The sequence below is a fragment of the Melospiza melodia genome, chromosome 18 (assembly GCF_035770615.1).
Source record: "Melospiza melodia melodia isolate bMelMel2 chromosome 18, bMelMel2.pri, whole genome shotgun sequence".
Taxonomy (NCBI): domain Eukaryota; kingdom Metazoa; phylum Chordata; class Aves; order Passeriformes; family Passerellidae; genus Melospiza; species Melospiza melodia.
Window position 1 is genome coordinate 9,049,249 of NC_086211.1, and position 14,674 is coordinate 9,063,922.

At 39.8% G+C, this 14,674-nt stretch overlaps 2 protein-coding genes across 3 annotated transcripts in view; both read left to right on the forward strand.

Annotated features, from left to right (window-relative positions):
- The first annotated feature begins 2,652 nt into the window (after positions 1-2,652).
- On the forward strand, positions 2,653-13,129 carry TNFRSF17 (TNF receptor superfamily member 17). Its single transcript, XM_063171453.1, has 4 exons — positions 2,653-2,719; positions 11,585-11,710; positions 11,854-11,979; positions 12,735-13,129. The coding sequence occupies exons 1-4, from the start codon at positions 2,653-2,655 to the stop codon at positions 12,989-12,991; spliced, it is 576 nt and encodes a 191-aa protein (XP_063027523.1). The 3' UTR covers positions 12,992-13,129.
- A 1,249-nt stretch (positions 13,130-14,378) lies between these two features.
- SNX29 (sorting nexin 29) overlaps positions 14,379-14,674 on the forward strand; it is a 100,925-nt gene continuing 100,629 nt past the window's right edge. For both annotated transcript variants that reach the window (XM_063171043.1, XM_063171044.1), the window contains exon 1: positions 14,379-14,444. In XM_063171043.1, the coding sequence (XP_063027113.1) occupies positions 14,438-14,444 (7 nt within the window). In that variant the 5' untranslated portion in view covers positions 14,379-14,437. The remainder of the gene's footprint in view (positions 14,445-14,674) is intronic.

Consider the following 14,674-nt stretch of genomic DNA (forward strand, 5'->3'; position numbering starts at 1 on the left):
CCTACGGGATGCAGGAGGGAACGGGGTCCTACCTGTCCAGCCAGAAGTGGACAGGATGCAGGGAAAGTTCCAATTTTGCTCATCCCATAGGACACTTTCACTTGGTTGCTATAATGTAAAAAGCCCATCCATTTAAGCCAGAGTCAGTAGGACTTTGCAAATACTGAGGCCCTCCTTCCACTAGTATGACTCTTAGAAGTTTTTAAAACAAAATCTCAACAAACAAACCCAAAAAACATGGCTTGAAGTTAAGTATATTTGGAGGCAACAGTGCAGAACAGAGGGGAAACAAGTAGATTTTGGTTGTGGCAGCATTTTGTCTCATAAGGTACAGTGTGTTTAAAACTACACAAAGCAAATACTTGGGAGTTTCTTGGAGTGCCAACATGTGAGGAGCGAGTCATCTGCTGCATTATTCATATCAGAACATTCTAGGACAGATTACAGGGTTGTTTTAAAGCAGGTGATCTTAGAATTAAAAATGCAAGATGTCCCTTTGGTACAGAGTCCTGGGCAGTTTTGGTCGGAGAACAAAAGCTCTCCTGAAGGGGCGTTTGTGTAATGTAATCCTGACATGAAAACCAGAGGGTTTCTGGCTGCACACCAGCAGCAACATGTGGAGCATGGACAAACAAAAACTTCTACAGATATTAATGGAAATATGGGCTTCCAACAGATCATAACCAGGGAAAACATTAGTGTGCAGGGTAGCACTTACAAAAGCAAAAAAAAAAAAAAAAAGAAAAGAAAAACCCAAAACCCAACAAAACCAAAGCCCCACTAACACCACAGAAAGTTCATTTTGGAAGAAAAACCATCACTTATAATGAGAGACTAAAAATCTGTGCCTAAGTGGAAGCCTTTCCTTCAAGCACCACCAAGATGTTCACCCTAACCCTGTTCAGAGTTACTCTCCAGTTTTCAGACATTGTCAGTGTCTATTTTTCAATCGAGTGTAATTAATGAAGAGTCTCACCTGTGCTACTGTTGTAATATTTGAAATTTTGTCAAGCTGCCAGTAAGTCCCAGCTGTGCATGGCAATCACTTTTCTGTTTAACAAAAGGAAAAGTAGTACACAGTGCATTGTTTGGGTTTGTTTTCTTTTAGTTCTAACCTTTTTAGGTGACATTTATTAGCCAGGAGGTGTCTGATACATTTCACATAATACAGAAACAAGGTAGCAGCATTTCAGCACTCAGGGATTACTGGTGTTGAATAATAGCTGGAGCTGCACTGGAGAGCAAGCTGCCTGCATTTTGCTGACAGAGTGACTTGTTACTGAACACTTTTTACTGTCCCTGTGAGCATGGAACAGGTTTATAATGAGTGCAATGCTGGTGTTTGGTTTGAGCCCTGACACAGCCTAGAGGTCAGGAAAGCCCCAACTGGAGGCAGGAGCTGCCTTTCCTGAGCAGTTGAGATGTACCTTAAGATGATCAGCACAGACACAGCAATTCTTGCACACTTTTTGGCATTCATTAAAAAAATTTCTTGAAGGTTTTTGAAGTTTGCCTTCTTTGTGATGGCTCATGAAGCGGTGAGTTTTGATAATTTTTTATCATTTTCTGAGTTGTGATAATTTTTTTTTTGTTTGTGTAGGGGGAGTAGGGCCAAATATGTGTTTGATCTGAGGTGCAGAAGTGCATATTACCACTGATTTCAGGGGAAAAGAATTAGTTGTGTTTCACAACCTTTGTTCCTTCCTTGACAGGTACTTATTCCCTAGGTTCTTGCTAGGATATAAACAATTAGTCCACAGAATTTCAAAAGATGCCAGATGTCCTTCAGAGTGTACCAACCTGTTTTTCAGGCTGTCACACATGGAATTGTGTAAACTCAAACACTACATTTTTAACTGGGCTAGTAGTTTGTTTTTCCACTTTGGAACAGCTGGTACTCAAAACAAAAGTGGAATTATGATAATTTTACTGGCAAAATGTCCACTGGAGTGTAAATGGTCCTGTTTGCTTGAGGTTTTAAAGCATTATTAAAGCTTTTCTTGTTTAAATCTCTTCTGCATCAAAATGTTCAGAATAAATATACCAGCTCTATTTAGCATTTAATAAATGCTAAAATGCTTTTCTTATTGAGAACCACCCACATAAATCCATCCCCATGTCATGAATGACTTAAGTGATCAAGATTGCTTAGAAAAGAGGAGTCTGGCCCAACTTAGGGTTAACCTATGATGACTGAGGGGCAAAGAAATTGTTCCCCCACAACTGCAGTTCTTCCATCCTTGTGCTGCCTCTGAGCTCTGAGACCCTGTGCAGAGTCTGTCCAGCTCATTACATTTAGTGACAGAACAATCCACTTCCTTTTTCCTCCTGGGCTACTCAGCTGAATCAAATAAGATGCATTTGACAAATGCCAGGGCTGGTATGAAGTAAGATTGGGGAACAGGACTTATTTTTTGGTGAGAGCAAGTTATTAATACAATAAACTATCCCAAGGCAGCTTCAGCACTGATCTGCAGTCTGTGGTGAGTCAGTCCTGCAGCAGTGAAGTGGAGGGCTCAGTTCACATGGCATGAGAAACAATGGTCTGTACTGTGGCAGGAACTTCCACCCAAGCTCCCACAAGCACTTTGCAGCCTGGCAGGGACACCTGTGAAGTACCAATGCTTTAGCCATGTGAAGCAGAAGAGAAAGATGGATTTCACTAGAAAGCTCCAAACAGGTGAACAGCTTCAAGAAGATACTTGCTCACCACCAACCGGTAAGTTTTTAAAATTCCATGAACTACCAACAGCCTTAAAATGGGAAGAGAGTTGTTTTAGGTTTGAGTTATGATTTAATTGACTCAGTTTACCTTGACATCAACTTCCTGAGCTACTGCAACATGGGAAGAAACATTTTGGCTGAGACTGGGAGGAGCAGGAAAGGAATAGAACTTCCCTTTCTGGTGTGGCAGCAAGCTGGGATTGGGTGACACACTGTGAGCCATACCCTGATATTTAAAGGTATTCAAATATGTACAGTAGCTATGCACCTAAATGAGTAGCCTGGTATTTAGAATTGCTTTGAAGTCAGAAAGAGCCTTTAGAAACAAAGCCAAAGGAACAAGTTATTTACTTAGGAAAAAGAAAGGACAGGAGGTAAGAGGTAAATTATTACAAGTTTGACTAGGTGCCAGAAATGTATAAAACAATGTTCTTAAAGCCTGGCAGATTCTCTCTCCAGGTAGTCTGGGGAGGTGTAGCTGAGAAGTAGAGAATAGAAAACTCAACTGTTTCAGCATGATGGCCTCATTAAGAGCCAAGTCTCTCCTAAGCTTTACTGGTGCTCGTGGAAGTGTCAGTGAATAAAGAGGCTTTTATATTTACACAAGACCATGTCTAATCCAAACTAAGACATCTTGCCCTGGAAACATCTTTTTACTGATTTGTTGTTCCAACACTGCTATTTAACAAACGCTCTTTCTGGCCTGTTCCTCTCCCTGTGCTGGGCACTGGCAGAACTGCAGTCCATGAATTCCCTCATGGAAATGTATTTGAAGCTATTTCATTGGAAGAATTTCAAATAAAAGTCTTCTTTGGTTTTCCAAATGTAGCACTAGAGCATAAGCTCTATTTCACAGTCCCATCATAGAATTAGTCCACATCTGCAAAGGAATTTAGAATTTGTCTCACATTTCATTGTGGGTTGGCAATGAGTACTTTGGAGCTGGATTCTTCTATTTGAGGGTTCCAATCTAGTTAAAGCCTTTTTTGATGGCTCCTTTTGGAGCAATTAAACACATACTGCAGGCTTCAAAAATGGCATAAAGTTAATTGGTTTTCTTTTAGATAGCAAAAGAAATACTTGAATTGCTGCACCAAAATGCCAGTTTGTAGTTTTGTGCCCATCTTCTCAGCTCTCAAACACCTCACATGCCCAGCTCATTATTTTTAAAAATGTCATGTGTGTCTCTCACTTCTATGTGTATACACAACCTTTATTCTCTAAAAAGAAAGACTGAAAGGTCTTTTTTGCAAGTGCCATCCCTTTTATCAGCTGACTCTAACTGGAGGCTCAGAGTTCTCAGCTGTGTGATCTATTGCTTAGTTACCCTGTATTGTTTAGGTCTCAGAGATGTGTAAGGTGGGTTCTTGTTGGATCTTTGCTCACAATGCCTCTCTTTGAATGCACAGGCAGTGCAGTTCCTGCTTAGACAGAATTTCTTCTGTGGTTTTGATACTGTGAGACTCCAGACTGAAAAATAGGAGTGGGAGAGTAGTTTAGGTAAGTAGTTTTTCTGTCAAAACTGTTGTGTGTGTGGGTTTCTTGCTATGAAAGCTCAAAAGAAACAAAGATGGGGATTTAGGTGTGCACATTGTGAAGAACCTGTGTGTATTTATAAACCTGTGACACTTAAAATGTTGTAAATAGCAGAGGGATTGCTTAATGTGGAAGGAATGTGCTGAGCAAAGAACGCACATCCAAGGAAGGGAAGGGTGAGATCACTTCAGTGATGTAAACAGTGACCAGGGGCTAGGAAGGTTACAGACAGGAATCTATTTGGAAGAAAGGCAGAGATTGTGGTTTCAGAGATCTGAAAGCCAGGTGTAGGCTTGGTGGGAGGAGGCATCATGTCAATCAAAATACTGAAGCAGCTGAAAAGAAATCTTGTGAAGCACAATCCAGACCTCTGTTTTTATGTTCTTATGCTTTCTTTTAGATCAGCAATATTTTGATTAGAAAATTCACCTTTTGCTTCCTTAGAAGCAGCATGGCCAGCAGGACCAGCACAGTCACTGCTGAGGCCACACCTTGAGTGCTGTGTCCAGCTCTCATGACAAGAACTGGACATGGAGGTGCTGGGTCATGTCAGAGAAAGGAGCAGAGCTGGGGAAGGGGCTGGAGCACAGGTGTGCTGAGGAGTGGCTGGGATTAACACACTCTTTATTCCCTTTCTGACATGCAGGGACTCCCTGACATGGAGGAGCTGCTGGATGCTGTAGTAACTCCAGGCCAGATCTCCTGCTTTATAAATATAAAGAGTTTTGTAACACTTAAGTTTTATATGGACAGTTTTACACGCTGTCTGTCTCAAGGGAGGGGGAAATAGAGAACTGGTTCCATGTGGGATTTTCATGTGCTTTCTCTTCAACTTTCTAATTCTCTGGAATTCCAGTTGAGGGAGCATGTTGTCCATTAGAGATCCCTTAAGATTTTAGTTTCAGAAATGACTAAAGCAGAATGGCATTATTGTTATGAAGGAAGAATAACAGCATCATGGGATTTTTAAAGCTGCTCTTCTATGGCTAGTTAACATGTTAACATTGTTGCAGAAAATAATTACTTCATTATGGAATTGTGAGAATGAAATAGTGAGCTTGTTTCTAAATAAGCTTAATTACTCTAAAAGTGTTCTGTGCCAGTATTCTTATTCCAGAGACAGCAATTTGCATGGGGAATTATTCTGGAGTAGTGGTGGCTGAATCAATTACAATTTCCCTCCTGTCTTGAGAGAGAGCACACATTGACACTGTGATGCTGTACATGAGAATTTGAAAAAAATGAATGTACATTACTCAAACCTCTGAATAGCTAGAGAATTTGGCTAAAATTACCAGAACAAATATTTGTTAGACTTTAGTGTATGCCGAACACTCCACATAATTCATAATTGTTCCTGCACATTTATTTTTGTTGTAACTTCAGTACTCCTGTTGGCATTATACTGCTGATGATTTTCAGTTTATTTTGTCCACCTGCAAAATCACTAAAATAGTAGCACATAAGAAATTATTTTTCCAACACAAAATGTGTTTACATGAAGAAATAAATGATATTTGCATTTTGTAAAAACTGTTGTACCAACACAAAAATGTCACTGGCATTCTAACAAGCATTGGCTTAATCCAAACTTGCTTGCACAATTCCTTTTTTATGCATTGTCCTTAGTGGTTACATAACTATTCTGGCACATGTGGGATGTCAGAAAAATGAAATGGTGTCTTCTTTGTCCCAAGGGTTTGCAGGCTATTAGGACTGCTTTCCTGGGCTGTGCACTTCCTCTGTTCCATGAGCTGGTTCCTAGCTAAGTCAGCTTTGAACACAGTGGGGGACACAGAAGCTGTCTGTGATTTAATTGACTGTGTTTATACTATTGTTATTTTAATCACTATTTTAAATGAACATTTTCTCTTCTGTTGTTTTGCTCTTTAATCCATTTTGGAAATACTCATTGTAGCACCAGCAACATCACTCTTTTCAAAGCTGTGGTCTAATTAAAATGTGCTGAACCAAACAGGCAAAATCCACATTGTTCTTGTTTTTGCTCTGTGTGCAAATGACATTAAACAATATTTTGTCTAAGAGCAGCATAGTTCTGTGCAGCTTGTAAAAGTTAATGAACATGATGAACCCTTTAATAGCTCCATTCTTTTATTTACTAGCAGTGTGTACCCCATTCCTAGAACAGCTTATCTCCTCCCAGCCATACAGTCAAAGCATGCACTTCACAAAGATGGATTTCTGAAAAGAACTGTTTCAGAAAGTTTTAACACTGTTTTAGGAGATGACTGTCTATAAGACTGCTGTTCCTTGAAGTGTAATAACTTTTGAGAAGAAAAACTGATGTTTTTTGGTATGTACATTGGTCTTACAGATTTTTAGGACTGTTGAGGTGAGGTGATTTATAAGAGACTTTTTTTGGGGATTTATTCTGTAAATAGCTTTAGAGAATTGGAGAGGATCAGAACAAGCCTGTAATGTAAGATTTGACAGTGTAGGTCAGTGGCCTTAGTGAGTGGGAAAAAAAGAGCTGTGCCAGCACAAAGCCATCAATGTAGAAGCAACTATACAACCAGAAGAATTCCTTTGTCAGCCTAGCTAATGCTGTTTGTGGAGGGAATGTTATACTCCTAGCAGAAAACCCTCTTTCTCTTGGTAAGTGCTATGTAATTGTGCCAGCAGAATTTCTGAAGTACAGTCAGGCAAAAAAGTTGGCACAAGCTTCAACAGAGAAACCCTGAAGCAATGCCAGAACAAAACTTTGTTGTTTAAGTTATGTGTGGTAAACAGATCTCAAGTTATTGTTCTGTGAAAGATGAATTTCAGTCTTTAATCATTGACAGGATGATATTACTTACTTTGATTTTCCATCCAAAGTTCTCATTTTATTATATTGGCTTAGACACAATAGCTTTTTTCAAATTAGTGAAAGATAAAATTTTTCTTGACTGATTTCTGTCACGTAATATCAATTTAAATGTCACAAATAAGAACTGACAAGGATTTCTGGAACTCTTGAGTTTCTTCAGATGTTTAACAAAACTAACAGTCAAGTTTGGGTTCATGGCAGGAAATGCTCTGGCTGGATGTTCAGTGCTTGGTGTGCCCATTTCTGCCAGAGCAACATGGAACTGGAGGTGTCCTGCTGAAACATTTGTGTATGTCTGTGTACAGCTCCAGTGTGAATTTGTGTATGTCTGTGTACAACTGCAATGGGAATTTCAGCTCCAAAGCTCCTGCTCTGCTGGGCTCCCTTCACCTGTACTCTCTTCACCAGTAAAAGTGATTTGATTTTTTTGAAATCCTGTTCAGCAATTTGATCTCCTACTAGAACTGTCAGTACTAAAACCATTCTTCTAAACAACAATCAGAAAATATAATTTATACTGGTCTTTATAAATTGTCCCCAGATGTGACTCCTGAGTCAGACAGAAACATTTTAGAAACAAATCTGAGAATTGGTTTTCCTTTTCTCTTTTTTCTTCCTGTTGTTTCTGCAGTTGATACTTCTCTTCTTGCATTTTTTCCCATTGCTCTCTGTAAGGATGCCAACTCCAGCAGGCCAACTTAACTTGTCTGAATTATTCTTAGAGGATGTCTTGGGGAGTTTTTGAATTTCAGTTAGAGTAATGGAACTACAGAAATACTTCCCTGGCAATACTTTGTGATTTATGGTTAAATGATTATTGTAGTTGATAAATCCTTTCTTATTTTGTCCAACTCTGCTAATTTCTGCCATCCTTTTGAAGGAAAATCAAATTAAAAGAAGAGAGCATTTATTAGCATCAACATGTAATTGTTTGGAAAGCCAGTGCAAGCTCTCTAAGTCCCATAACTGAACAAGAGCTGAAATGTAACTTTACTGGTAAGTAAGGCATATATTTATTATTCTCTAAAGGTAAATATCACTGTAGGAGAACCATCATTCCATACCATCATCTCATTTTTATGTGTGTTTGCATAGTCTACATATAACAAATTGGTGTTCTGCTTAGAGGATTTAATGTGTATTGTACAAGGCAGTGGAACAATTATTAACATAACATAACTACAGTTTCTAAGTAAAAATAACCTTAATGTCACTTAATGAATTTATTCTTAATGCTTCTGGTTTTTGTTTCATTTGTTGGCTGAATCCAATACTTTACTTTATAAACAGCTTCTCAATTCAGGTATAAAGCATCTCATATTAAAGTACACTTCTCCCAAAAAAGTGCTTAAAGGGTCGTTTGTTTGTTTGTTTGTTTTTAAATATAAGCTCCTTGCTATCAAAATTACTCAAAACTGAAGGTTGGACAAAAACCCTGTTAAGGTAGAAAATGTCTTTCTTACTCCTGGACATAGATTTTGAAATAATGTGTGCTTTAGATGTGTAGTGGGATCTGTCAGTGGGATCTATTGCTTATCAAGATCAATTGATTACATGCTTGCTTTATGCCTTTGAGGAGAGGAACTTCTGAATGTTAGCATGTGCAGGGACCAAGGGCAGCAGGCCATGACAACCATAATTCCTCACAGTTTTTTGAACCATTTGTTGCCTGTGTTTTGTCATTGCACACATCACTGGCACTGTGTACAGCTAAGGGGAAAAGGCTGGGACTTGAGTGGTGGCAGCTTAAAGGAATGACACAGTAGAGACCCTTTACTGTCATTGCTCCCCAGTTTCCAATGTGTGAAAAATGTATTGCTTAATTAGCAAGGATTTGTGGTTTGGGGCACAACTGTCAAAAAAATTAGTTTATCCTTAGAGGCTGTAAGCTTTGGGAAATAGTGGTCCAACTGTAGAGGGAGAATTATTGCTGTAAGAGACAGCATCATTCTCCAGAGCTCTGATGAAATGAGCTGTACTGTGCCTTTTACTTGGGGGGAAGTTTCCTAGAGTTTGACTGAAAACATGAGACTACTTTGTATTTACTTTGTGTCTTACAAGAAATATGTTTGAACTCTAACCAGCCATATAGGAAAACTTTCTGGCCAACTGGGAGAGAAAGCATTTCTGCCACAATATCTTATTATCCTATATATACAATCTCAAATAATTAGGCATAAATGAATTTCTACTGTACTTAGAGTTTGACAGGACTTTTCAAATAAAGACATTGGTGCATTAGTTCACCAAATGTGGATTTCTGTGGTGGACTTAGTTGCATGTTGCCAGTAGGTGATCAGCTGTTTATATATATATTCTTTTTCTGTGTTGTTTCTGGCCTTTTTTCCAGGGCCTAGGATGTAAAACTCCATGAACTGGCTGGATTAATGAATTTCAAGCTGTTTGCCATGTGGTCAGGTAAACCCTCCAGCCCTTCCTCACGTTTCAGAGTATACAGAGTGAAGAGCAGGACTATCCCTTTCACTAACACTAAGACATTTAATCAGCTTATCTGTATATAATCTAACCACATCTTTGGTGACCTCCAGACACAGGCTCATTTTGTTATTTCTTTCCTTGCTTTTAGATCAACATTTCTCTTGCAAAGTCCCTTTACAGTTTTTATGAATAGTAGCAATATCATATTGAGCAGATATCAGTTGTAGGATACATCACAGCAACACGTGGAGCAGGAGTGCATCACAAAGTCCAACAGACAAATGCAAGGTGTTGCATCCCTGAAACAGCAACCCAGGAGTGCAGCAAGGGCTGGCATCTTTCACAGAAGTCAGTAGATAAAAGCTTAAAGAGTTGGATCAGCGTGTCTGTCCTGAAAATCACTTACTGTACCTGTGGGTACCATGAAGTGGTGTCATGAGTATCATGAAGAGGTTTCATGAGTATCTGCTTTCTTGAGATCACTGTTGAGAATGTGATTGTCCTCTCCATGGCTGAAAAGGCTAAACAGCATCTTAAAAGCAAAACCTGAAATTACTCTGTGCATAAAGTACCAAATGGTGCTTCATCAGAGCCAAGGATGGTATTGCAGCCATAACTGAGGTTTCTTCCCCCACAGTGTGATTGTAGGGAGCAAGGCAGAACCAGTTTTATGACTTCAGCACCAGCACTGACTTCCTAGAGAAAGTTCTGGCATAACCCACAGTCTCTACCCTTATTTTCTTCTGTCACACCTAAATCAGAGTTCATCAATTCCTGTTTATCCACTAATCTTGAAGAGGGAGAAAAGCCTGTGATAGAAAGCCTTGAGCTGTGCACCTGGCCCATGGAAACAAGTGCAGAAGCCACAATGAGCATTTCCATCTGCCAGAGACCAGAATACAGATCTGTTAGACTGCTCCACTAAAAACAGTTTGTGTATTTCCACATGGTGCATTTTGTGGGAAAATGAGTCTCATAGTAATGTGGTTTGAAATTACAGCTCCTTATACAATGTTTTCCTTTTATATTTCTGTAGTGAAAAAGGCAATTAACTTAAATATGATAAAGAAAGAGAGCCTGTAATTCTGATCTGTCTGTGGCAGTGATACTGGATAGAGGCAGTTATTGCTACTTGCTAGAAATTAACTAATTTCTAACACTTCTAATTGCTAGAAATTAGTTAACTTTGTATTTAAAATAAATTCTATTAGAATAAAATATCAAGATACAAATTAGCTGTGTAAGCTACTTTCATTGTGACAGATTGTAGTCAAAGATTTTTATTTTTTCTGTGAGGAGACCAAATGCATTTTCACAAATGTTACATTCACTGTATATACCTCTACCTGGGTGGGAAGAAGATGTCCTATAAACTTACTTTTCTGTGTTGGGTACTCCAGTTTTAGCCCAAGGACAGTTCTGTATTATGGAAAAAGAAGTGAAAAATGCAGATGATGTTTTGAATCAAAATTGTAAAATATTAATATAGCATTTCTTTCATGATTAGAGTGTAATAATATTAAATTTTGCATAGAAATGTGGTTATAAGCAAAAAAAAATAAAAATAGCTAAAACCCCCAAAATGAACTAAGCAAAAATCCCAATCAAGTCCTATTAGGTGATAAATGAGGCTAATTCAGAATTGAGAAGCAATCACCATGAAAAAAAAAACCCAGTTTTAGAGACAAGAACAATTATTATGAGCTCCTGCTTGGAGAACTTTCTTCTCTACAGTTTGTAGTACTTAGCACCTGCTCTAGAAACATCTTCTATAAATAACCATTTTCTGTTTCAGACAAAATTTACATTGAAAACTATCTTGGTGCAGCTGCTCAGTTTTTCTAAGATTGTGAATTGCCAAAAAAGGAACAGTCATTCCTTGGGGACCTCAGAGTTAAATCCTTTTTCTGTAACATGATCCCATGTAGTGGAGCTGTGATAGAAGTCCATTTTTACTGCTAGCTGTTCTTAGAGTTGCTCAAACTGAGAACTCAGAAGCCTTCTGTAGATGATCCTCACTCTTTTACAATTTCTGTGGCTTTGTAGTTCCATAATTACTGCTCCTGATGGCACAGTGCCCCAAAAATGAATACTTTGATAATTTGCTGCTCTCTTGTACTCCTTGTCACCTGCGGTGTTCCAGCGCACCCCCGCCCTCCTGTGAAAACTACTGTGAGAAGAGTAAGTAAACTTCTGCAATCCTCTGTGCCCGTGCTGGGCATCTTCATCTTGTGTTTTACACTCAGGTTTGATGTGTTGGACATGTTTACTGCACATGAGTTGTTGTTTATGATTAATGTAATGCATCTCTTTTGTTTCACAAGGTACCGATTCGAGTGGAATCCTTTGGATTTGTTTGGGCACAGGGTTGATTTTAATACTCACTCTGTTTACCTTAATGGTCTTGTTTAAATGGAAGCACCTAAAGCAACAAAAACTGCAAAACACAGGTGAATACATTCTTAATCAAATAATTTAGATCATTGTACATTTTAGCTACTCTTAACATGTAAAACCATTGTATATATTCTAGATTCTCAGGACTGTCTTTGTTGGGTTGTTTGGTCTTTGTTGGATTGTTTGGTATTCCTCAAACAGTCTCCATGAAATTCTCATAGTTATCAGGGAATAAATATCCAGATGTTGACTTGCAAAAGCAGCAATTTCTCTTTGTTGGCTCTGGATCCTGTGAGGATTGTGTTGTATATTCATACCCAGCTTACTTGCTGCTGTTTGAGAAATCATTTATGAAAACTTAAAAGCAAAAAACTTCATAAGGGTTTCACCCTCACTGAATGCAAAAGGAAGTGTTCCCAGGCAGAGGATACACATTCAATATTAGCTTTTCATTTTATAAGACTTTAAATTATTTTATTTAATATTGTAGTCTGTGAGAAGCATATGTGGTACATTTTGTGAAGGTGAAAAAAGGTTTTTTCCATTTTGCAAATATTTGTGAGTTTTCAGACAATAAATAATAACTGATTAGAAAATGTGTTGAATTATTTCAATGTTTATTCTGAAGTAGAAGGTTGTGTTGTCATAGAACAAAATATTATCATATGTACATCTTAAAACTTTCACTATATCTAAAAATTTCACTGAGGTTGGAACATAGTTGGACCATAATGAAATCTGGACCTTTAACAGCTCTTTGTTCAGTATTGCATGATGTATGTACTAAATTAACTTCTGTATATTACAGACTCCTCTGTGGAGCCAAACAACGTTCTCAAGGCTAATACTGAAAGCAGTGTGAACACAGAAGAAATCAGACACACACCTCCAAGTGAAACATTAATGTATTCAGTGGAAGAATGCACTTGCAGTGACTGTAGCTTGGTGAAACCTCAGACTGGCTGTGAAACTTCATTTCCATTACCAGCTACTGAAGAACGAGCTACTGTTCTAGTTACTACCAAATCTTTTGATTATTGCAACTATGTTCTGGGTGTTGGATGACTGGGAGAGAAGTGTATTTGTACTGAGTAATAATAAATGAGTTATTCCAGTATAGCTGTAAACCTTAATACTTGCAGTCAGTGGAGAATGAAGAGTATTTGCATCATCCTTGGAGATCTCCCATTGTGTTTGCATTAATATTGCCATTATTTCTAATTCTAGTATTTCATTAGTCAAGTATTTCTACAGTAACCTCAGACACTCAACTAGTTATTGGAACTTTTAATTTCAGAAAGTCCTTACATAGGACAGCTTTTTCTGCCTTTAGAGATTATACCTACTTACAGCACATATATACAAAATAAACAAGTTTGCAAATATGTATGTTCATGTTAGACTCAGATCTTGTGCCAAAAACTACTTGATGGTACACAGGACTCTTCCAATAGGCAGAAACGAAGACCTACAGTACATCCCCACTCTTGAGTAATTTCAGCACTTGAAATAGGAATGTTCTAAAGATGGATACCCTGTAGAGTATGGAGGCCCCTGGGTTCAGAAGATGTCCCTGGTTTACCCTAAGGGATGCTGGTGGTGCTGGGGAGCACAGACCACAGAATCACAGAATGTCCTGAGTCAGAAGGAACCCACAAGGGTCACTGATGTCCAGCTCCTGGCCTTCACTGCAATCCCTGCAATCCCATGTATTTCCTGCAGGCTTTCCTTTCAGAGCCAAGTGTTTTCAGACTGAGATTTATTTCTCTTTCATTCATTTTTTTTTACTTACCCTTGTTACATTTACAAGGATGGGTGATTAGTCGTACTAGACCACTCTGTGGCCTAAAATTAGGAATATATTTCTGTCACCTTGCTTTGCAAGCATTAATGTTACTTTCCCAATATTAGGCCACAATTTTATTCCTGGAAAAGTCAACAACCACAACAACAATCATCTTTATTTGTAGCTAACATTCTACTTCAGGTTCCTGCATGAATGAGGAATTGAAGTATTTCATTGCTTGAAATCTACAAATGATCGGTTACAGCATCATTAGGAGACTGACACAAGGTTTGGGGTGAGTTGGGAGTTAGGCGCTCTGTGTGGTTTTGGCCACACAGGGCCAACACCTCTCAAATAGGCCTAGAGACTTAAGAAATTTGTTATTATCATCTTTTTGGTTTTATTTAACAAGCCTTTCCGAGCTTCCACCCCGCACAGCACATGCGGGGTTATCTCCACTTTTCTCACCGTTCCTTTGGCGGTGCAGCGTTCCTGCCCCTCAGGACGGCTCTGCCCGCCTGGGGCCGGGCGGCTCCGGGGCCGGGGCGCGCTGAGGGCGCGGGGCCGCGCTGAGGAGCCCCGGGTCGGACGCGCTCCGCGGCGCTCCCGGGGCCGTGTTTACCTTCCGGGGCGCCGGGCGGGTTCCGGGGCGGGCGGTGGCTGCCGGCCCGGCCGTGGCTGTGCGGGAGAGCGGCGGCTCCGGCGGACGGAGCCCCGCGGGCACCATGAGCGGTGAGTGCGGCCGGGCCGGCCCCTCCGCCCGGGCCCGCCGGGCGCTGTGGGGGCTGGCGCGGGCAGAGGTGCCCGGGGGGCCCGGGCGGGAGTGGCACTGCCCTCGTTCCACCCCGGTGCTCCCCGGTGCCGTGCTGAGGCACAGGACACTTGGGTCTCTTATCTCCACACCCCGTTCCTCGTTCCGGCTCCCCGAAGTGAGAGTTTTTTACCCCGTTTTAAATCCTAAG

Bases quoted from the DNA above. Each gene is read 5' to 3' on its own strand.
- TNFRSF17 (XM_063171453.1), top strand. From the start codon at position 2,653: ATGGATTTCACTAGAAAGCTCCAAACAGGTGAACAGCTTCAAGAAGAT. The intron at 2,720-11,584 runs GTAAGTTTTTAA...TAGTTCCATAAT, and splicing joins TACTTGCTCACCACCAACCG to TACTGCTCCTGATGGCACAG. The intron at 11,980-12,734 runs GTGAATACATTC...TGTATATTACAG, and splicing joins ACAAAAACTGCAAAACACAG to ACTCCTCTGTGGAGCCAAAC.